Below are 23,634 nucleotides of genomic sequence, written 5' to 3' on the forward strand. Positions count from 1 at the left end.
TCTCCGCTCCCAATACAGTGTCCTGCTGCTGGGGAAAGGAGACTGGGCTCTCTATTCCCAAAAAATCATGCTGCTGCTGGGGGACAGGACCGACTGTCTCTGCTCCCAATACAGTGTCCTGCTGCTGGGGAAAGGAGACTGGGCTCTCTATTCCCAAAAAAATCATGCTGCTGCTGGGGGACAGGACCGACTGTCTCTGCTCCCAATACAGTGTCCTGCTGCTGGGGAAAGGAGACTGGGCTCTCTATTCCCAAAAAATCATGCTGCTGCTGGGGGGCAGGAACAACTACCTCTGCCCCCTGTAACTCAGCCTGCCGCTGGAGAGGGAGGACGCTGCTCTCCTCTCCCTGCATTTCACACTGCCTTCCCGGCATATCACTCTGCTGCTGGGGGGCAGGAACAACTACCTCTGCTCCCTGTAACTCAGCCTGCTGCTGGAGAGGGAGGACGCTGCTCTCCTCTCCCTGCACTTTACACTGCCGCTGGGGAATGGAGACTGGGCTCCCAATTCCCTGCAGGACCGGTGGAGAGACCTCGGTCCCATCTCTACCGGCCACCTGGGGTCCTTCCCAGTAACACTCTACAATATCTGCCCAGCTGAATGGGTCTGTATCTGGGTCTTTCACCTTACCGTCCTGCTGAGCCTTCTCAATGGAGTGGAAGAGATCTCGGTAGTCCTGCTCCAGTTCCCACTCCAGGGTTGCTAGGTGAGCCAGGTCTTGCTCTACCTCATGGGGGTCATCCCACTCATGCCTAGCCTCCCTCTCATAAAAAATGTCCTGAAGTCTGGACTGTGCAGGGCTCCCGAAGTCAGGCTCTGCAAAGGACTCCCATAACAAGCCAGGACCATAAAACTCCTCTCCCTTTGGCTTGTCATGTTCGGCTGTCCAGGGTATATACTGTGCCATATACCACCAAAGCGCCTGGTAGGCATCCTCCAGCCATAGCTCCTGCCATACCCGGTGCTCTAGTTCCTTCACCCATTCCTCCAGAGGCTGCTCTCCCAGGAAGGGCATCCGCAGGGCCACTTGCTTCTGCAACCGCTGCTCTTCACTGGGGAGACTCTCACCCCGCTGGTATTGTAGATTATCCAGGGCCTGGTACCAGATGCCTTTCCTTAATGCATCCCGGCCATCCAGGTCCTCCTCCTCGTATAACACTGCTGGTTCCATCCTGGTGCTTTTAGGGTCGCTGTACTGAGACATGCGTTGTCCTTAAATTGTAGAATCCACAGAAATGGTGTCTCCTGTAGCTGTCCTTCTGGATGTAGGAACGATCCCGCTGCTTGCCACCAATGTAACGGACCGTTTCCGCAGACAAGGGGTTAAAATCCGTTCAGGCGATAAGCCCCTTTCTGAGAGACAGGCACAGCTACTGCAGAACACCAAACTCCCGAACTGGATACAAAGTAGCACTCCAAACTGGAACCTCACGAATAGCTGCTAGCAGACGAACAGGAAAAGACTACAATCCTGGCAATCGGTCTTCTAACAGCATACAGTGAATCCCCCCAATAACGAGACAAGGCTCCGTGTTGAAGGTCAAGCAGTGGTCTGACTGTACTTGACGTACAGCCTCTTTTATTCATATTCCACAAACATAGTACTGCCCACAGGGGTTTGAAATACAACCAATCAGTATATTACAAGACATACAATGTAACTACAGCAACCAATCGTTCACGCCCCCAGAGGACCAGAATGAAGACTGTAACATAGGACAACATATCCCCACAATGCATCATGGTTTCCTCCTCTCTGTCCAGACAACCTGAAGAGCAATCCAATTATCTCTGAGGACAAAAGGAGATCGCCAATACACATGTGAGGACAACAGAACAGACATCACCATTTTAAACACACAATGGGACAATAGAAACACACCCAGCATATTCCCTCCCCTTATCCTGAGAGGAGACTCAATTATACATATAGTTAAACATACTTTCTACCCAACTTTCATAACTCTAAAACCATTCACATTCACATAAAAATTACATATTCGCAATCAATCCATTCAGGGGAACAACATATTAAAAAATGGCATGAATCAGACCAGGGGTTCAAAAGTTAGTATATGGCCCATAATCCAGGGGCAAGAGGCCAGCAGCCAGTCCTCTCCAAAGCCCAGTGGCGAGGTTGGTTTCGCCACAGGATAGTTCTAAAATTAGATCCCGGTTTTCTCCCCAAGGTCGTATCAAACTTCCACAGGGATCAAGAAATTATTTTACCATCTTTTCCTCCAGATGTCCTTCAGCTGGAAGAATCTCAATTCCATCTCCTTGATGTACGAGACACCATTGTGTTATACTTGGCCGCTACTAAAGAATTTAGGAAAGACAATAACCTCCTAGTCCAGTTCGCTGGTCAGAACAAGGGAAAAAAAGTGTCAAAGGCCTCCATCGGTAGATGGATTAAATCTACCATCTCATGCTGCTACTCCATGGAGGGCCTGAATAGCCCAACCAATATTAGAGCCCATTCCACTAGGGCTATGGCCTCTTCCTGGGCAGAGAAGGCCGGTGTTTCACTGGATATTATATGCAAAGCGGCAACTTGGTCTAATATAAATACTTTAATAAAACACTATCGTCTGGATGTTTCAGCCAGTGCAGACCTGACCTTCGGTCGTAAAATTCTGCAGGCAGCATTCCCCCCCTCTACCTAGTAATCTGGTAGTTCTCCATGGTAGCCGTCATGGTGGATGGTAAAGAAAACCGTAATTAGACTTACCGGTAATTTTGTTTCCTTGAATCCACCATGATGGCTCAGGTATTCCCACCCTGGGTAAACCTTGTCAGAGAGTATGAAGTAATACTCTTTAAAATAAAAAATACAATTTTGTCACTGGTGGTTGAATATGCTATTATAATATTCATTAGGCTGCACCCACTTTGGTAATCTGTAAACACTGAGGGTGAGAGTGGGTGGTGGCCTTTTAAACTCTGTGTTCCTGCCCCTATAGAGGTTAAGGGTCATCTCTTTATGGTAGCCGTCATGGTGGATTCAAGGAAACAAAATTACCGGTAATTCTAATTACGGTTTTCTCGGCCATATTCATTGGGGGACATAGGAACCGTTGGTATAGCTATGTCCTCTAGGAGGCGTTGACACTAGGCAAAAGCTGTTAGCCCCTCCCCTGGCAGCTATACCCCCTCCAGCCTGGAGAGAGAGCTTCAGTTTTAGTTTGGTGTCATAGGAGGCAAGACCTCCCTGCCTTATGCAGGACGGCTTACTTAGCCAATTCTTTCTTTTTTCTTTTTCCTTTTTCCCTTTTAAGTTTGGGCAAACAGAGTCGCCTAGCCTCTCTGTTTTCCCGGGGAGCGAGGCCGGTGTCTGAGTCCCTCACCGCTCGACCTCCCCACAGAAGCAAAAGGAGGATCCAGGGCAGCCTCTATCCCCTGCTTCCCGCCAGCCAAGGGGTCACCTAGGTCCGCCAAGAAGAAGACCCTCCCGCCATACCAGACTCCTGCCACTCCGGTGCCAGCAGCTGAGGAGGTGACCCTGCTGGAAGAGGTGACCTTGAGGGTCCACTTAGGGAGGGTGAAGAGAAGAGGATGAAGATGAGGTGAGTACACGGGACTAGGTAAGTATGGTTACCTTTCCCCCCTCCCTCTTCCCCTTGGCGGCATCGCTTCTTAGGGTCTATAGGGTTAATAGCACCGGGCCCCACTTATAGTAGCCCAGGACCCCTAAGGACAGGCTCCCTCACCCCCCCCCCCCCCCCCCACTCGGTGCCAATGGGACTTGGGCACATAGGGGGTTTAATTACTTGTCCCCCGACTTCTGCCCAGTACCCCTTAGGACAAGCTCCCTCTCCCCCTCGGTGCCGATGGGACTAAGCACATAGGGGGCTAATTCCTTGTCCCCCGCTTAGGCGGCCGAACAGGCACTTTCTACTTAACATCCGGTGGGCGCCATGCGCTGCTCCGAAAAGGGTTAATGACTGCATGCGTTGCGAGGCTCTTCTGTCCCTCTGCTTCAGGAAGGTAGTATTTCACCCCTCAGAAGCCGCTGGCACCGCCCCTGGTCTGTTTACCCCTTTTTGGCCGGCCACTTCTGTTAGGCCGGTATCGGAAGGGGACCCCCCATCTAGATGCAGTGCACTTGCTATATGCAGGATTAAATCCTTCCTGCCTCTTATCCAGCCCTATCACCGCTGGTAGATCAGAGGTAATGCCGTTGCACCATGTCAGGGTCTCTGAGTTCAAAATTCCTTCAGCTTTAAAAAAAATAAATAAAAAACATGCGGTGACAGACTGGATCCGTGCTCTATTCCGGACACAGGAGGAGCAGCTGTTGGGTTGATGACTCTCCACCAGTGCAGTACAGTAAAGGACCCTGAAGGTTCCCAATCCGCCCTCCGGGGCCGTTTGGTCGATAATCCTCCACCTTCGCAATCGAACGGAGGACCTCTGACAGTTTCCAATTCACCCTCCTGGGCCGTTTGGTTCATAATTCTCCATCTGCGCCTTCCAATGGAGTACCTCTGAATGTCCCAATCCACCCTCCGGGGTCGCTTGGTTGATTATTCTCCACCTGTGCAATCCAGTGGAGCACCTCTGGAACTTCCCAATCCTCCCTCCGGGGTCGTTTTGTTGATAAGGCACCGCCTGCGCAATCCAATGCCTGGGCCTCTGGTAGTTCCCGTTCCACCCTCCTGGGTCGTTTGATTCATAATTCTCCATCTGCGCATTCCAATGGAGTACCTCTGGATGTCCCAATCCACCCTCCGGGGTCGCTTGGTTGATTATTCTCCACCTGCGCAATCCAGTGGAGCACCTCTGGAACTTCCCAATCCACCCTCCGAGGTAGTTTGGTTGATAATGCACCACCTGTGCAATCCGTTGGATGGGCCTCTAGAAGTTCCCATCCCACCCTCTGGGTAGTTTGATTGATCAGTCAGTCAGTTCTGAGGGGTAAACCTACGCACAAGCGGGCCACAGCAGGTCGTTTTTTCTCCTTGAATAGACCCTGACATCAGTCCGGAGCAATCTCCCAGGATTGCGTCTACGGTGGGCTGCAGTACTTGTTGTATGCATTACCTCCTTCCATGGCGGAGTTATTGCACTTCTACGGGATACAGTACTTGCCTTATACATTCCCCTGCTATTGGTGGACTAAGTACAATAAGGTACCTGCTGTATGCATTACCTTCCATACGTGGCGTGATGACATTATCACCGGTTACAAGGTGTGCTGTATGCATTACCCACAGGGTACAGGACTCACCATATGCTCTAGTTACCACCGTGGGCATTAACCCCCCCCCCCCCCCCTTCATAGAGCATTCCACCTTCTTAGGTGGAATAATTGCACTACCTTGCATTCAGTCCCGACTGTCGCACTCTCTTTACATAGGAGGAGTGTTGCACATCAACGTCCTTCCTGTTGCATTACCCTCTTCCACAAGTGATCCACTAGCGGGGGAATAATTAATAATCTTATGATGCCTTAGCTTATTCCAAGTGGGACGTAGCATCAGTTCTCTTCATCTAGTAGTATATGGATGCTGCAAGCGGATACGGTGGCTATTCCACATTGTATCCTTCTTTCTTTGGTGCTGGTTTTGGGCATGATTATTCTTCCTCTGCCTTCTCAGGTGGTTACCTAGCATCACCTATGTGTCCTGTGGGACCCCCCATCTCCATGGGCCTCCTCTGTTCCAGTCGGTCATGATATTGTTCGCAGCAATGCGTAGTGCGTGCACCATTGCACATAATATGGTGAGTACGTTCCAGCGAGTAGAGTGTGTTTTCACTGACTCTATATTCTCTATCCACCACTCCCCCTTCTCTGGGAAGGTGGTTCTGCTGGCACTCTGGTTTCGCTACTACAGCGTGTTCTCCTCCACAGGTGCAGCTTACGCTAATGCTCGAGTTCGTGGTCGCTGCAGTGGAGCGTCCCCCTCAGGTAGGGGTCCTACCCTGGCGCTAGCTTTGGCAGCTGCTCCTGTTCAGCGCCCTTCCAGGTAGAGTTTTTTTTAGGGTAGCTCTACTTCTCTGGAGCAGTATGGTACATGGCTTCTACGGGATAGTCAGGCCTCCCCCTCAATATTTCACTGACGGGCGAGCGCTAGCTACTACTGGGGGAGTGGTATTTGTGTTACCACTCCATACTAGGTTTCTTACTGCACAGCTCCTTCGTCAGGTGGGGGACTCTTCTAGCACTGCATTCGGTGGCTTATACGGGTGGCCCCTCTGCTGAGGTATAGGCAGGGGCGTAGCTAAAGGCTCATGGGCCCTGGTGCAAGAGTTCAGCTTGGGCCCCCCTTCCCTCAAACCTTCGTGCTGCATGAGGCAAAAAATTTAACTGCACCCCCCCCCCCCCTCCTCCATACCAAATTCAAATTCTTAACCTAACCCCTTCTGTGCAGCCAGAGGTGTAACTTGCATACACTTTCTATAATACCAGTGTCTTCTTATGTGGCACAAGGGTCTTTGGGCCCCTCAGGCTCCTGGGCCCGGTAGTGACTGCTACCTCTGCACCCCCTATAGCTACGCCCCTGGGTATAGGGCTAGCAATACAATGGACTCCCCTTGCCTGGCTTCCTCCTCAGGTGGAGTTATTTTGCACAGCCATCATATCCTGGCTACTTCTATATAGCGCCAGTCTCAGATGGGGAATGAGCTTAGACCTAGCCTATTCCTCTCCTTCTGTCTTTTCCTCCTCGGGCTCATGATTCATAGCCACTCCGCAAGCCTTGGTAGCTTCTGTGTTACTTCCTTCCCTCATCCGCAGGAAGCATGCGGCGTGCTCTCCCTGTTTTTTTCTCCTTGGCAGGAGTTTTCTCTACTTACGTGTCCCCCCCCCCCTCCTACCAGGGTTCTACGACAGATCTAGTGGAGGGCATTCCAACGATCCTAGTCTCTCTGGATTGGCCCTGTCACGCGTGGTGCGCCGACATCGTTCTCCTTCTAGAAGACATCCCTTGGTCACTGCCACTCAGAGACTACCTTTTTTCTCAGGGTCCGGTCTGCCATCAGCATTTAAGGTCTCTTCGTTTAACGGCGTGGCTATTGAAACCGCCATTCTGACGCAGAGAGGGTTTTCGCCGGACGTCATCCGCACTATGATTCAGGCCAGGAAGCCTGCATCGCCCAGGATCCTTTATAGGACCTGGAGGTCCTTCCTGGGCTTCTGTGAAAGCCGGGGCATTCCCCCATTTGGTTTTTTTCTCTCCCCACGGTCCTGTCCTTCTACAATCAGGGTTGGACCTTGGATTAGCCCTTCGTGCCTTGAAGGGTCAGGTGTCGGCGCCTTCTGCCCTGGGGGCACAGCTTTTCCAGAGTCCCATGGGCCACAAAAACCTTCCTTCAGGTACTGGCCCATACGGTTCTTCCGTACCGTCCTCCTCTACCGCCTTTTGATCTGAGTATAGTCTTTTCGGCGCTCCAGACTTCTCCCTTGAGCCCTTGCAGGAGATTTTACTCCGACTCCTGTCCTGGAAGGTAGTATTTTCTTGTAACTATCACATCCATCTGATGGGTGTCCGAGTTGGCGGCGCTCTCTTGCAGAGAACCCTTTCGGGTTTTTTCACAAGGATAAGGCGGTTATCCAGCCCATTCCTTCTTCTCCCGAAGGTGGTCCCTGACTTTCATATCAATGAGACATTGCCCTTCCCTCACTGTCCCTCTGCTTTCACCCTAAAGGAAAGGTGTTACGCCATTTGGATGTTCTCAGGGCTCTGAAGATTATAGCAGCCTCCAGTTCCTTCCGGAGTACGGTCTCCCCTTTTTTTTGTCATTCTGGGAGGTGCTCGCAAGGGATTGGTGGCCTCCACGGTGCAATCGCACTTTGGATTTGGGCTGCATTTGTGGAGGCACAGTGCTTTCAGGGCAGGTCCCGTCCTTAGGTGTCACTGCTCACTCCACCAGACCGGTGGGCGCATCTTGAGCTCGGAGGAATCTCGCTTCTTGGTCCTCCTGACGCACATTAATAAATTCTACCTGATGCTTACTTATGCATCGGCGGACGCTGTCTTGGGCTGCGTGGTCTTGCAGGCGGCAGTTCTTAGATGCCTGCAGGGACGCTTGCTTCCATGGGTCTGTTGTTTCCCCCCCCCCCCCTTGTGGACTGCGTTTGGACGTCCCATGGTTCCTGTTTCCCCCAATGAATATGCGAGAAAAGGAGACTTTTGTATAACTTACCAGTAAAATCTCTTTCTCACTCTTCATTGGGGGACACAGCACCCACCCAGTATTGTTCGACCACAGCTGCGGCAGTTGCTGGTTAGAACCCCGTTGTTGGTTCCTTGGCATTGTTGGTGTTCCACGTTTTTTAGTTGGTTTACTTGCCTCTCCTACTGCTTGTACACAAACTGAAGCTCTCTCTCCAGGCTGGAGGGGGTATAGCTGCCAGGGGAGGGGCTAACAGCTTTTGCCTAGTGTCAACGCCTCCTAGAGGACATAGCTATACCCACGGTTCCTGTGTCCCCCAATGAAGAGCGAGAGAGAGATTTTACTGGTAAGTTATACAAAAATCTCCTTTTTTATGACCCAGGTAAACCATAGGTCAGATCTCTAGAACATTGCTTCTGAAATTGTATGACTCCCACACTGGTCAGGAGCTGCTGCGTCGGCAGTTTTTAGAGTCTGTCTGGGATTACATGAGGAGACAGTAGAATTTGAGCAAGCCTATATCCACAGAAGATCTGTGATTAGTTCTCCAAGATGTTTTTAACAACCTCTCTACCAGGTTCCTTCAAAAGCTGTGTGTAAGTGTACCTAGAAGAACTGATGCTGTTTTGAAGGCAAAGGCTGGTCACACCAAATATTGTACATAGAATCACAGTTCAGATCCAACCACCTGACCCTTCTTTTCGAAATTTTCCATTGTAGTGAAATTTGGAATGTTCCAAAAAGATTAAATTGATATAAATCGGTGGGGGTGTATTGCCTCCTTTTTAATGTATATGACTTTTCCTCCTGCAAATTTCACACAAACCCACCCACTGAAAAAGTTCATCTTTGTGACACACACCATCCTGGCTAATAGATATTTAGTGCTGCCAATAGACCAGAAGAGTTGTGACAGATGGCTGCTTGAGAAAGGGGGCTTGCCCCTGTAATATTGCAAGTTACATGAACCACACATGGTCCATCTCTGTGGTCAGCCAAGCTGCTGTGTAGGTTGTGTTGCTGCTATGAATGGACTAAAGGATTTTATGCAACATCTAAAGGACTGTTATGATTATACTGTCTCATTTACTATTGTATATGGAAATATTTGATAAAGAAAAGAGGTTTTCAATACAAGTGTTCCTTGCTGTCTGCTGAATGTGACGGAAGGCTGGACATGACACACGCAACTTCCACAATTCCAGGCACAGACAAATGAATGTGGCATATAATTCCAGTGCCTTTATGTTTGGGCTGGATAGTGTTAAAATGGGTATTCTCATCTCACAAAATGATGGATATGCCACCACTCTATGATCAGTGGTAGTACCACCTCTGATATCCCCACCAATCTTGCAAATAAAGGGCCACGTGGCTGGGCAGGGATCTGCAGCCAGCCCCATTCATTTGAATGGAGCTGTGCTGGAATTTCACCTGCACAGCAGGTAGCCAGGACGCCGATGCGGAGGGACAGACAGTGAAGAGACCACAGTGCTGAGACAGGACTTCAGCCCCTTCCTCTATGTACTCAGGATCAGTGGGGGTCCCAGAGTATATGGGATATCCTGGTGATATGCCATCCCTTTATGAGATGGAAATATTTCTAATCTATTGAAAGCTTTTCAGGATTCTATTGGAGCCACCAACTGGGGGCCTGTGTAATGTACTTGTGTTCCAGCTGAATCGTGAATAGAAGCCTTGTTTGATGCTAAATGTATGAACGCTCAGTCATTTTTTGCAGATTCAACTTTGAAGATGTTCTCCACAAGTCAGAAGTCTTTGCAGAGGAGTGTGTCGTTCTCTAATATGGTAAATGGTCACAGATATGCAGCTGATATCAGTAGCAGAGTAGCCCTATAAAAACTGCAAAGGGAATTATTAAAGAGGTTTTTAAAAAATCACCATGAAGTGGCTGATAAAACTGCTGTAAACTCCACCTGCTTCCCCACTATGTTATCACTGTGCATGACATGTCGACCAGCCTCTTAAAGTATAACTGTCGTATATATATTTCTTTTTTTTGGAGTATTGGATTGTGGTGATTAATATGACCTTGGTGGCCCTATTTCAACTTTTCACTGTGTATTCAATTACCCCTTAATTCCACATTTTTGTTCCCTGTACTGCCTACTTTTACCTGTGCTTAAAATAGGGTTGCTAGGTATGTTGAAGGACGGATCACGCATGCAAGGTCAGATTACTGACAGCCAGGGACTGTAAGTAAATGATTAAAGCCAGGTCCTCCCCAGCAGCTGATAACAGTGCCTGGGCTGTGTGCACTTCTCCCTGTCCCTGCGCTTGGCAGACGCTCCCTCACTCAGCAGAGCTGGAGAAGTAGAGTTGAAGCAGCGCAGAGCAGGGAAGGGAGATCTGCCGCCTGCTCAGTGTATAAATGAGAGCAACATGTGGTAAGAGGACCCCTTTGTGCTGCAGGAGATTAACCCTTTAGGGGGGAGGGCTCTGGTTACTGACACTTTTGGGGGGCTATTGTTACTGGCTAGTGAGGGCAGGTGGGATTAGCCTCGGGGTGAGGGCAGTGGCGGCCATCTTAACTGAATAGTGAAATTGCAGTTTTATGCAGACTGGTTGCTAAGGGCTGAATCTTATCAAATATGGGGTAAGTCAGTCTAATAGTAACTGATTCTGGAATATCATGTTATTAGTAACTACATATATGAAAATTGAAATTGGGGTCTAAATGTGACAGTTATCCTTTAAATCCACTGAGGCTAGTTACCGGCTGCTGCAGTGACGTCCACCGTCATTGCCACATGGCACTGAAACTGTTCTGATGTTTGGGATTGGCGGTGGACCCCAGAGAGGGGAAAACTACAAGAACATTATTATTATTATTTTTTTAAGCTATATTAAAATTATTTTAGACTGGTTACACTAGATATTTTACACAATGGTAACACTGGACGGCTAGTATGATGAGAATGACTTCGGGTCCATTCACACATCCGTAGTGCATTGCGGATCCTCAATACACTCGGCCGGCACCCCCATAGAACTGCCTATTCTTGTCTGCATTTGCGGACAAGAATAGGACATGTTCTATTTTTTTTTTTTCCGGAGCCGCGGACCCGAAGATTGGGGGCACGCTCCGGAAATGCGGATGTGGAGAGCACATAGTGTGCTCTCCGCATCCATTCCGTCCGCATAGAGAATAAAATGGGTACGCACCCGTTCTGCAATTTACGGAACTGATGCGGACCCATTATACGGACGTGTGAATGGAGCCTTATTCTTTTCAGTAGTAATTGCCCTAAATGGTTTACTATTGGGGGTCATTTATCAAACTGGTATAAAGTAGAACTTGCTTAGTTGCCCATAGCAACCAATCCGATTCCACCTTTCATTTCAGACAGCTTCTTTTGGAAAATGAAAGGTGGAATCCGATCGGTTGCTATGGGCAACTAACCCAGTTCTACTTTTCACCAGTTTGATAAATGACCCTTCAATTTTTTGTTTTTTGTAAAATCGCTGATGTAGCTGTACAATCCACTTTAGAAATGTTCCTGCCCACTATGTTGAAGTGTTAAACATCACCAGGGTGGCTTTCTCCACATTTGTAACCGGGAGCGATTACTCTGGCACTCCACATCATCCAAGTCTTGCTGTAAATTCTGCAGGGGGCATGTCTCCGACTGCTGCCCGTTGTAGTCACAAATCACAGCTCTGCCCTAATGGAGCTGAGCTAGAAAGTAGTCAAGGAGCAAGATCTGAGGAAAATCAATACCAGGTAACCCTGCCCTGTAGGCACTAACTTACCTATCATTTCTGAGCTTCTGACTGGAGGATTACGTCAAAAAGGACCTGTCCCCTCTCCTGACATGTCTGGTTTATTAACTACATGTAATAACATTTCTGGAGCATCTATTCTTATGACTCTATCATGTACCATTCCTTTTATTGTTCCTGCTAGAAGAAGTGGTGAATGAATGGTTAGCAGTTTGCAATAAAGGTCCAGATGGGTGTTACCATTTGGGGGTGTCCCTGCACAGTCTGACACTGGCAGCACTGATGGGATAGTGGCAGACTGTGCAGGGTCTTACCCTCAACTAAAAACACCCAACTGAACCTTCATTGCAAACTGCCAGCAATTCATTCATAACTTCAAGCACATGGGGGATGCAAGTAGTTGCTAAAAACAGACATGTCAGGAGAGGGGGCAGGTCCTGTTTAGGCTTCGGGCAGTGGCTTGATGTTTTGGACTATTAGTTGTTTAACTGTGATTGTTAGGGTCCATTCACATGTCCGTAGGTGTTTTGCGGATCCACAAAACACGGACACCGGCAGTGTGCGTTCCGCATTTCACGGAGTGCACATCGCCGGCACTATTATAGAAAATGCCTTTTTCTTGTTGCTGACAAGAATAGGACAGGTTCTATATTATAATTTTTTTTCCGGAACAGAATTGCGGATGCGGACAGCACATAGCATCCGTTCCGGCCCCATTGAAAATGAATGGGTCTGCAAAATCCGGAACCGATCCGGAAAAAAATTGTGGACGTGTGAATGGACCCTGATTCTGTGTCAACTATGAGACAGATTTTACACTGCTGTAGTGACTCGATTTTCCCTTTTAACTAGTGCAGATACGTTAAAGAGTTTTCCAGGATTTACATACTGATGACCTATCTTCAGGAGGCAGGGATCCAACTCCCGGGACCCCCACCGATCAGCTGTTCGAAGAGGCCGTGCTTATACCTCTTCCTAGACCAGTGATGTCACATTCATTGGTCACATGGCCTAGGTGCCACTCTGCCCCATTCAAGTGATTATGGCTGAGATGCCATACCAAGCGCATCCACTATCAAATGTGCTTAGTAAGCTGCGAGCAGGCCGCGGTGTTCACCGGAGCTCCAATGAATGCCGAGGCTTCCTTAAATAGCTGATCTGCTAGGGTACCAGGAGTCCGACCCCCACCGACCTCAGATTGATGACCTATGCTGAGGATGATGATCGGTGCACCTCCAGTCATTTCCAGTTACATTATGGGAACTCCTAACAGATTACTTTTGAATCCTGACGGCAGACTGCTGCATGACAATTCTGTTATGGTCCAGCTGATTAATGGAAGTATGAAGCAATGCTGGCTCAGCTGTGTTACCTTTCTCACTGGACATGAGCCACAGGATTCCAGATAAAGCACTTACTAATTTACTATCTGTAAAATATCATTGCTATGTCTGTAATAAAAGAAATGACACAGTAGGAACACTGTGCATTATAGTTTTCACAAAAACACTTTCCTAAACGCTATGTAAAAGAGGAATCATGGTATTGCTAGTCTTTTAGATGTTGTAGCTATTTATTTTTATTTTTAAAACCTTTCCTGGGGGCGGCCATATTGCAGGTTAATGATCTTTTTGTGGGTTTGGCGTAACGTACATTAGTACAGTACATGATAGTATGATTGAGGCAAGTGTTGTATACAATTCTTTTAACTCGTTTTTATTCATCATTTATGGCTGGGGATGGGGCTACTGGCAATAAGACCATTGATGTGTATGCAGAGAAATTCTCAGACTATATCCTCCCAGCAACACCCCCTGTAACAGTGAACCTTTACATCATTACAATGTCACAGATGTCCATAAAATGAGACCATAGAAGCATGGGGTGCACACTTCTGAAGCATCGCTGCGTCCTGCACTACACAAATATGTCAATTTTCCCCTGCGATGAATGCCATTAAAAGAAAAAAAAAGCAAGCCAGAATTGCTAATTTATTCTTAGTCGCCACCGAAAAAATTAATAACAAGCGATCAAAAAGTGTTATTTACCCCAAAATGATACCAATAAAAACTACAAGTCGTCCTACAAAAATCAAGCCCTCACACATCTCCATAGAAAGAAAGAAAAATAAAAAAGTTATGGGTCTTGGGATGCGGGAATACAAAAAGATATATATATATTTTTATTTTAAAAAGGGTTTTATTGCACAAATGTAGAAAAACATAAAAACAAACTATATGTATATGGTATTGCTGTAATTGTACTGGCCCTCATACAGCTACATTGATGGAAAAATAAAAAAGTTATAGCTCTTGGTAGGCGACAATGAAAAAAGGAATAAAAAGACTTGGTTAGGTAAAGCCTAAAACAGGCTGGTCACTAAGGGGTAATAAAGACCAATTGGAAAAATGATATTTAGTCCAAGATAAGTAAAATGCCCAATGAGACAGACTCCTCAGCAAAAAGTGATGACACCATAAGCTTAGAAACCAGAGAATATAAACCCTGGGTGTGTATTTGCTTTTGTGTCTATTTTACTAAAATGTTTTTAAGAAAAGGAAATAAATTTTCAAAAAAAAAAAGTGGGAAAGGGGAAATCTGTAACTGGAGAATTGTGCTGGATCTTTTCCACTTTCTCCTGAAAAGGCTTTTCGATGGGGCTATAGAGCTTTGCAGGCTGGTGGGGATCTAAGATCATGGATCCAAATGACATGTTTGAGGTTCATTTCATTCTAGATTTCCCTTTTAATTACATGATGTTTGGGACTTCTGATCAGTAACCATAATGCAGAGACACCATTACTGCTCCTCTTTCAGGTTGACTTTTTGTCATTAACCTTCCTTTAGAGAATTTTGTGTTGATTTTTCTTTTTTATTCTGCACCAGGCATTGTCATCTTGTGTCCTTTTGCCTGGGGATACAACAGTGATGTGCTCCTCATGGGATAATAACGTGTGAGTATTTACGCATGTGTTTTGATTAGGTAAAAACCACAGTATAACTCATCCACTTGACGGTATCGTTTCTGTGTCCAGATATTTTTACTCTATTGCTTTTGGAAGGAGACAGGATACATTAATGGGACATGATGATGCTGTTAGCAAGATTCAGTGGTGCAACAACAGACTCTTCACTTCATCTTGGGATTCTACGGTCAAGGTATGGACAGTGTCAGTAACTACAGAAGGACCCAGAATATTTTTGATAATGAAGCATTGCAGTTTCATTGGCTTAGGCAGGGAGCAGCCTATCGGAAATGTCTGGATCTGGCACTTCTGGATGCTTCCTGACAGCCGCAGGCCCCTTCACTATAATGGGGACCGGCAGAGATCCGGCAAAAATGTTGAGAATCAGCCAGAAGAAAACCGCTGCGCACAGTAGTTTTCATCCGGCTGATTCTGTGCATATTTGCCGGGTTGCAGCTGGATCTCCGGCGGTCCCCATTATAGTGAATGGCCTGAATAGCGATTTAGTAGCTTCCGGTAATGCCAGAATGCAGAGTGAAACTATCCTTAGTTTTGTAAAATATATTGCTGCCCTTTGTGTCCTGATAATTTCTCTAAATGTCTGTAATAAGTGGAGTTCTTGAGTGACATTTCATTTATACCGTCTTAGACTTGTGAGAATTTACAATATTGAGTAGACTTGGTAAATTATTATGCAGATTTAATCATTCAGCAATTATACCTCCATTAATATTGCTGATGAGCCCTTGTTAAAGGGATTGTCTCATGGCCACAATCCTATTTTGAAAGTAAGTCGGCTGGTCACAATGGCCCCTGCCATGGGCAGACTGGGAACTTAAAGTGGCCCTGGAAAAAAACTAAGTGGCCCTATGTTGTAGGCGGGTCTAAATTGACAGTAGGTGGAGACAACATAAGTAGGCATGGCCTACAATACTGTAGTGCAGCACAAAATACTGCCCCAGCAGAACCAGATACCACAGTGCAACACAATGTACTGCCACCCTCTCCACAGTATTCCACTAAGTTCTTGATACAGTTGAGTTCAGGAGGCCACTTACAAACGTAGGTCAGGTGCATAAGTGCCTGATGGTCATAGCATTTATTAATGCAAAGAACATTAGATCGTTATGTTCCCGGCTGGCAGCCGTGAAGAGGACTTGAGTGGCCCCTAGGCATCAGCCCTCTGGGAAATTTTCCTGTAGGGTCTATGGCCATTATGCCCCTGGCTCCAGCTTCTGAAACCCTTGGGAAAGTGAGATCCTGCAGCAGGGGAAATGGTGTATTACATGGAACCATTTCATCTGAATGGGTGATCATGTAATACATAACAGAACTGATTCTGCCAGAGCAAGATCTGCTCTTTCTTAGCATCTCTACACACTGGCTGTTGTAGAGAGGTCTTTGTCTTCAAGAGACAAACCCTAATTGCAATTGTATAATACCGAGGAACTTTTCCTCCAGTTAGTTGAACTGGGGATGTTACAGATATTTGGAAATTTGTCATGTTCAGTTGAACTTGTGAGGAATCTTTTAAGTTTGTATCTAAGGCCACTTTCACATCTGCGCTTTTCCTTTCTCGCCCATATTCATTGGGGGACACAGAAACCGTGGGTATAGCTATGTCCTCTAGGAGGCGTTGACACTAGATAAAGCTGTTAGCTCCTCCCCTGGCAGCTATACCCCCTCCAGCTTGGAGAGAGAGCTTCAGGTTTTTTTCTAGTGTCAATAGGAGGCAAGACCTCCCTGCTCTGCAGGGAATCTCCTGAAGATTTTTTATTTTAGTAAATTATTTTCCTTCTTTTTCAGATGGGACAACAGTGGTCGCCTCGCTGTTCTCCCGGGGTCGAGTTGCGCCAGTGTCGGTCATCCGCACTGTTGCCTCCCCCACAGAAGACAAAGTGGACCAGGGCAGCCTCGCTCCCCTGCTCCCGCCAGCCAAAGGGTCACCTAGGTCCGCCAAAGAGAAGACCCTCCCGCCATACCAGACTCCTGCTACTCCGGTGCCAGCTGCTGAGGAGGTGACCCTGCTGGAGAAGGTGACCTTAAGGGTCCACTTAGAGAGGGTGAATAGAAGAGGATGAGAGAGGTGAGTACACGGGACTAGGTAAGTATCCCTCCCTCCCTCTTGGTGACAATTGTCCTAGGATTTGAGCACCAGGAAACAGGCACCAGCCTTATTATGGAGCACCAGAATTCCCTCTCACTTCCCCCTAGGCCGAGCAAGTGCTGCTATCGCGGGCACTAAGGGGTTAATAAGTCCAGGCAGGCGCTGCTACACTGCGGGAGGCCATGCGCAGGAACCAGTGATTCCTTTGCGGTCCGGGAGCTGGGGTAAGGTGTGAGCGCTGTCCTCTCAGCCCCAGACCGGTTCACGCGGAGCCACCAGATTCCTCTCTTTCGGGAGCGGGCACCTGTAGCGCCGCTCCGGAAGGGGTTAACACCAGGGTTAATGTCGGCCGCCGCAGCATTCTGGTCCGCGCGCTCCCTGTCCGGGGTGAACTCCCCCGGCGGGGGGGGGGATCGGTGACGCGGCAGGAGAGCTTATGCGCTCTCACTCAGGTTCCTCTCTCACTCAGGTTCGGTCCGCCCTGCGTGCGAACATGCACCGGCGGACACACAGGGAAGGGAGCGAAGGAGGCTCTCCTCTATCTGTGATCCGCTGGTGTTAGGGCTCTTAGGGGGTTAATAACTTCCCTGACAGGAGTGGGGGGTGCACTCTGGCGCAAATCCTTCCCGCCACCCCCCTCCCCCAGAAGCCGCTGGGCCCGCCCCTCTCCAGGACACCTTAACCCCTTCTGGCCAGCCACTGACGGCCAGCACCAGATCCTGAGGATTCTATCTCAGTACAGGTGCCTCCAAGTTATAACAGTTAACCCTTTCCTGCCTCTCTGCCCACTTGATGTTGGTCATCCAATTTTTATTTTAAAAAAAAAATAATATGCGCGTTCATACGGGCCCCCCTGAGCCTCATCACCGCAAGACCACCCTGTCTGTGTGGTACCAGGCTGGGCCCGTGTCCTATAGCGGACAAAGGAGGACACCTCATAGTTCCCAATCCCCCTCCTGGGTCGTTGGTTGATATTCCTCCACCTTCGCAGATCCAGGGAGCACAGCTGAAGTATTCCCAATCCACCCTCTGGGCCGTGTGGTTGATAGTTCTCCAGTGCAGGACCTCTGGATTCCCAATCCGTCCTCCGGGGCCGCTTGGTTGATAATTCTCCAGTGCAGGACCTCTGGATTCCCAATCCGTCCTCTGGGGTCGTTTGGTTGATAATTCTCCAGCGCACTCCAATACAGGACCTTTGGTTTCCCAATCCGTCCTCCGGGGCCGTTTGGTTGATAATTCTTCAGCGCACTCCAGTACAGGACCTCTGGATTCCCAATCCGTCCTCCGGGACCGTTTGGTTGATAATTCGCTACCAGCGCGATCCAGTGCAGAACCTCTAAAATTCCCATTACACCCTCCGGGGTCGTCTGGTTGATAAAACCCACCTGCGCCATCCAGCGCAGACCCTCTGGAAGTTTCCATTCCATCCTCCGGGGTCGTCTGGTTGATAATCCTCCACCTGCGCAATCCAATGGTGGACCTCTGGATCTTCCCAATCACGGTCCGGGGTCATTTGGTTGATAAGCACCGCCTGCGCAATTCGGTGAGTGAACCTCTAGAAGCTCCTATTCCACCCCGGGTAGTTTGGTTGATAACTCCCACCGGCGAGCCTGCGACTGCCATGGACAAGATTCTGAGAGTTACGATTGCACACATGGGGCCAGAGCAGGATATTTTCCTCCTCGGTCACCTCCACACCCCCACCCTTCCTCCCTAGGGTCAGGCTCAGTCGCACCCTGGAGAGGTTTGGTCCGAAGGGGTGGGGGGGGGAAATCAGTGGTTCGGTCTCGGCCGTGATTCCGGTGCGATCTTCCAAGATGGCGTCCGAGGTAGACAGCAGTACTTGTCGTATGCATTACCCCCTTCCTTAGGCGGAGTATTTGCACTACTACTGGATGCAGTACTCCCTTGGATATTACCTCCCTCAATTGGGGTCTAACCGCACTAAAACTTTTCAGTTCCGGCAGTAGGCGTTCCCCCTTTTTAGTAGGTGGCGGAACTGCATTCCCACTGGGGACAGTAATTACTGTACGCATTAGCCTCTTCCATAGGTGGCGCTATGGCATTATCCCTGGTTCAGTGTTTACTGTATGTCTTACCCCCTTGCGTAGTTGGGGTATTGATACGGGACTCTCCATATGCCTTGCCCTTCCCGTAAGAGGCGTACTCTCTACTTGGATTCGGTTCCTGCTAGATGCATTACTGCACTGACACTCTTCATGGTGGAGTACTTGCACTACCACTGAGTGCAGTGCTTGCTGCAAGCATTACCCCATTTCATTGGTGGGATAATTGCAACATTTCCCCGTCCACAAGTGATCCACTACCGTGGGGAATGAGTACACATCTTGGATGTTGCACTTCATCTGCGCCACGGCTATAGATGCCTTAGCTTCTTATACAAGTGGAGCGTAGCGAGTATCGATACACGCTGGTACCCTGTACTCTTCTTCTAATGGTATTTCGGTGCCGCCAGTGGATACTGTGGCTGTTTCCACATTGTGTCCCTTTCCTTCGGTGCCGGTTTGGGGCATGAATATGACAACCTCTCTCCTCAGGGGGTTGCCCAGCGCCACTCATGTGTCCTAGCTAGGGTTGTTGCGGGTATCGAAATTTCGATACCCAATCGATACTTTTGTCCCGGTATCGATACGATACCGGGATTTCCGTTTTTTCGATACTGGGCTGCGCTTCTGCGCAGTCTAGTATCTCTGAACATGAGCGCGCTGCTATCGGCGCGCTCATGTTCTCTCTCAGCAGCACGGGGAGAAGGAAGCTGTCCTCCCTCCCCCTGTGCTGCTGCCGCTGCCACCAATGAGAAGAGAGGGGCGGAGGAGGGGCGGCAATGAGAAGAGAGGGGGCGGAGGAGGGGCGGCAATGAGAAGAGAGGGGCGGAGGAGGGGCGGCAATGAGAAGAGAGGGGCGGAGGAGGGGCGGGCGCACTGCGCCACCAATGATAGGATTACTATCGGAGCGATGGGAGGAGACATCAGCTTCACTAGTGGGCGTTCCTTTTCCCTGCGCTGCGATTGGACAGCGCTACAGCCAGGGAGAAGGAACGCCCACTAGTGAAGCTGATGTCTCCTCCCATCGCTCCGATAGTAATCAGCAGCATGTGGAGCAGGAGAGGAGACAGTAATGGGGCACTGCGGGCGAACGGAGCGGCGCCCAGGACTAAATGGTGAGTGCTGAGACATCGCTGGGCGCCGCTCTGTGTGGCCTAATAGTGAAAGTCTGGACTCATATACAGTAGTCAGTCTTTAACACATACAGGAGGCGGGTGCCGGCAGCAGAATCGCATTGCCGGCACCCTGCCCCTGACAGGGAGCTGCGATCAGCGGCAGTTAACTGCCGCTGATCTGCTAGTACCCGCCTCCTGTATAAAGGGGTAAAATCATTGGTGGTGCAGTGTGCCCCCCCCCCCCTCAATCCCCCCATCCCATTAAAATCATTGGTGGCACAGTGCGCCGGCCCCTCTCAACCCTCCAGTATTAAAATCATTGGTGGCAGTGGCCACAGGGACCTCTCCACTCCCCCTCATTGGTGGTGCAGTGGCAGCTTCTGATCGGAGCCCCAGCTGTGTAAGCCTGGGGCTCCGATCGGTTACCATGGCAGCCAGGAAGCCCTGGTTGCCATGGTAACATCCCTGATGCTGTGTGCACAAAGCACAGAGCAGCAGGGACAGTGTGGAGTCCTATTCACCCTGATAGAGATCTATCAGGGTGAATAGGAAAAGGGATGAAAGATCCCAGGTTCTAGCCCCTAAGGGGGGAAATAGTTATTAAATAAAAAGTGAAAAAAAACAAACACTAAAATATGAAGTATAAATCACCCCCCTTTTCCCAATTTCACATATAAAATATATAAATAAACATATTACATCGCCACGTCAGAAAAGTCCAAACTATTAAAATATAAAAAAAAAATCTAGGTGGTGAATGCCGGAACAGAAAAAATAAAATAAAAACTGCGCGATTCGCCATTTTTAAAAATGAGGAATGCACGTGGCTTTTTTTGTTTATTTTTTTCGCGTGGTATCGAATGGTATCGAGTATCGCAATACTTTTTCATGGTATCGAAACCGAATCAAAAATTTGGTATCGCAACAACTCTAGTCCTAGCGTCCCCTATCTCCATGGTCCTCCATTGAACCAATATGTGTCTTCAACAATATGTAGTGCGTACACCATGGCACGTAATATTGTGTTAACGTTCCAGCAAGTCGAGTGTTACACTGACTCTATATTCTCTATCCACCATTCCGAATGTGGGAAGTGGTTGTGCTGGCACTCTGGTTTAGCTTTGCAGCGTGTTCCCCTCCGCTGGTGCGGTTTTTACACTGGTACTAGCGTTCGCAGTCGCTGCAGTTGGGCATTCCCTCAGGTAGGGGTTCCACCCTGACGCTGGCTGGCTCTCCTTCCCTGAGGCAGTATGATGCCATGGCTTCTACCGGATTTCTCTAGTCTGCCCCTCAGTTTTTGCTGGCGGGGCACGCTGCGGCTCCTACGGTACGGGGGTCCTGGAGTAGCCATTACGTACTCTGGCTCCTCCTGCACTGCTCCTTCGTCAGGTGACGGATTCTTCTAACGCCAAATTCGGTGGTGTACGCTGCATGGCCTCCTCCTTAGGCGGAGTATTGCGCCGCCACTATCATCCGGTGGCTACTTCTGTGTAGTGCCAGTCTCAGATGGGGAATGGGCTTCGCCCTGCCCCCTTTTCCTTCCGTTTTTTTCTTCTCTGGCTCAAGGTTCACGGTCCCCCCGCAAACCTTGGTAGCTCCTACGTTACTACTTCCCCTCATCTGCGTTGATGCAGGGTATTGTTTCTGTGGTTTTTTTCTTCCAGTTTTGTTCTGGACCGACTGTTGGGCTGTGACATTTTCCATATTCTCCTTCTACAGGTGAATCCTACCCGTTGGTCCTGGGTGTACTACCCATATCTACAACTTCCTCTCTAGACTTGACTAATGACTGCCATGTCAGTCCGATGGTAGTCATGCCTTTTCACTGCACATTCCGTGGCTAGACTACGAGACTCGCCACGCCAGCCGGAGCGGGGGTGCTGTCACGACTCGCCACCGTTGATGGAGTTTCGTTCCTGGAATGGAACACCCCTTCTATTCTTCCTCCTCAAGGCAGGAGTTCATCTCTCATCTTGGTCTGGTTGGAATTTCCGTCGAGCAGCGTTGCTACACCGTCAATACACGGTCTCTGACGGAACTCCTCACCGCCGGTGATTCTCATATCGCCTCTACTTCTACCTATCCAATGTATTGATTCCTTGGCTTGCTGTTGGACACGCCTCATTCAGGCGCTTTTTCTTGGTAGTTTATCAGCCAGCTTTTCAGTCTCCCCACAAGCCTCTTTGGCTCAGGGGACTTCGGTGGACCAATTACCGTTTCCGTGGAGCGCTTCCCTTTAGCAGGGGTGGATGCTGCGGTCCTGGGTTTTTGGTGTGGCCCTTGGTTTCTTGATGGGTCAGGTTCGGCGCTTCTATCCTTTTCCAGTGTCCTCTGACCCACCTGGGGCCCATAATAACCTTCCTTCAGGGAATGGCACCTACGGTTCCTCCGTACCATCCTCCTTTACCGATTTGGGATCTGAACTTAGTCTCCTTGCGGGAGATGTCTCTCCGACTCCGGTCCTGGAATGTCGTTTTTTCTTGTGGCCATCACATCCATCAGACGGGTGTCCGGGTTGGGGCGCTCTCTCGCAGAGACCCTTCCTGGTTCTTCACAGGGATAAAGCGGTTCTCCGGCCTGTTCATTCCTTCTCCCGACGGTGGTCTCTGATTCCATTTCAATGAAGAAATTGTCCTTCCATCACTGTGTCCCTCCCCTTCACACCCTAGGGTAAGGGAGTTACACCATTTGGATGTTGTCAGGGCTCTGACTATTTATTTGCCAGCCTCCAGTTCCTTCCGGCGTATGGACTCCTTTTTGTCATCCCGGAGGGTCCTCGCAAGGCATTGACGGCCTCCAGGGTGGCAACTACACGTCTGCAATTGCTGAAGCATACTGCACCCGGGGTAGGGTTCCGCCCTTCGGAGTCACGGTTCACTCCACCAGAGCGGTGGTTCTCTTGGGCTCGGAGGATTCAAGGTTTGGCCGCGCAGTTGTGCAAGGCGGCTACTTACGCACATTCAAAAAATTTTGCCGGGTGCTTACTTATGCATCGGCGGGCGCTGCCTTGGGCCGCATGGTCTTGCAGGCGGTAGTTCTTAATTGCCTGCAGGGGCGCATGCTCCATGGGTCTGTGGTTTTCCCTCCCCGTGGACTGCTCTTGGACGTCCCACGGTTTCTGTGTCCCACAATAAATATGGGCGAGAAAACGAGATTTTTGTAAAACTTACCAGTAAAATCTCTTTCTTGCTCTTCATTGGGGGACACAGCACCCACCCAGTATTGTTGTTCAGCCACAGTTGTGGCTGTTGCTGGTTAGAACCTAGTTGGGTTCTTGGCATTGTTGCTGTTACACGTTATTTCGTTGGTTTACTTGCTTCTCCTACTGCTTTTCACAAACTGAAGCTCTCTCTCCAGGCTGGAGGAGGTATAGCGGCCAGGGGAGGAGCTAACAGCTTTATCTAGTGTCAACGCCTCCTAGAGGACATAGCTATACCCACGGTTTCTGTGTCTCCCAATGAAGAGCGAGAAAGAGATTTTACTGCTAAGTTTTACAAAATCTAGTTTTCCGTCGTAC

General features: G+C 49.1%; 1 protein-coding gene across 1 annotated transcript in view; it reads left to right on the forward strand.

The window, feature by feature from the left end:
• Positions 1-23,634, forward strand: part of NSMAF (neutral sphingomyelinase activation associated factor) — a 116,539-nt gene that overhangs the window by 77,986 nt on the left and 14,919 nt on the right. Inside the window, exons 24-26 of the mRNA XM_040433691.1 lie at positions 9,861-9,928; positions 14,750-14,817; positions 14,899-15,022. Of these exons, the coding sequence (XP_040289625.1) occupies positions 9,861-9,928; positions 14,750-14,817; positions 14,899-15,022 (260 nt within the window). The remainder of the gene's footprint in view (positions 1-9,860; positions 9,929-14,749; positions 14,818-14,898; positions 15,023-23,634) is intronic.

This window comes from Bufo bufo, chromosome 5 (assembly GCF_905171765.1).
Source record: "Bufo bufo chromosome 5, aBufBuf1.1, whole genome shotgun sequence".
NCBI classification, from domain to species: domain Eukaryota; kingdom Metazoa; phylum Chordata; class Amphibia; order Anura; family Bufonidae; genus Bufo; species Bufo bufo.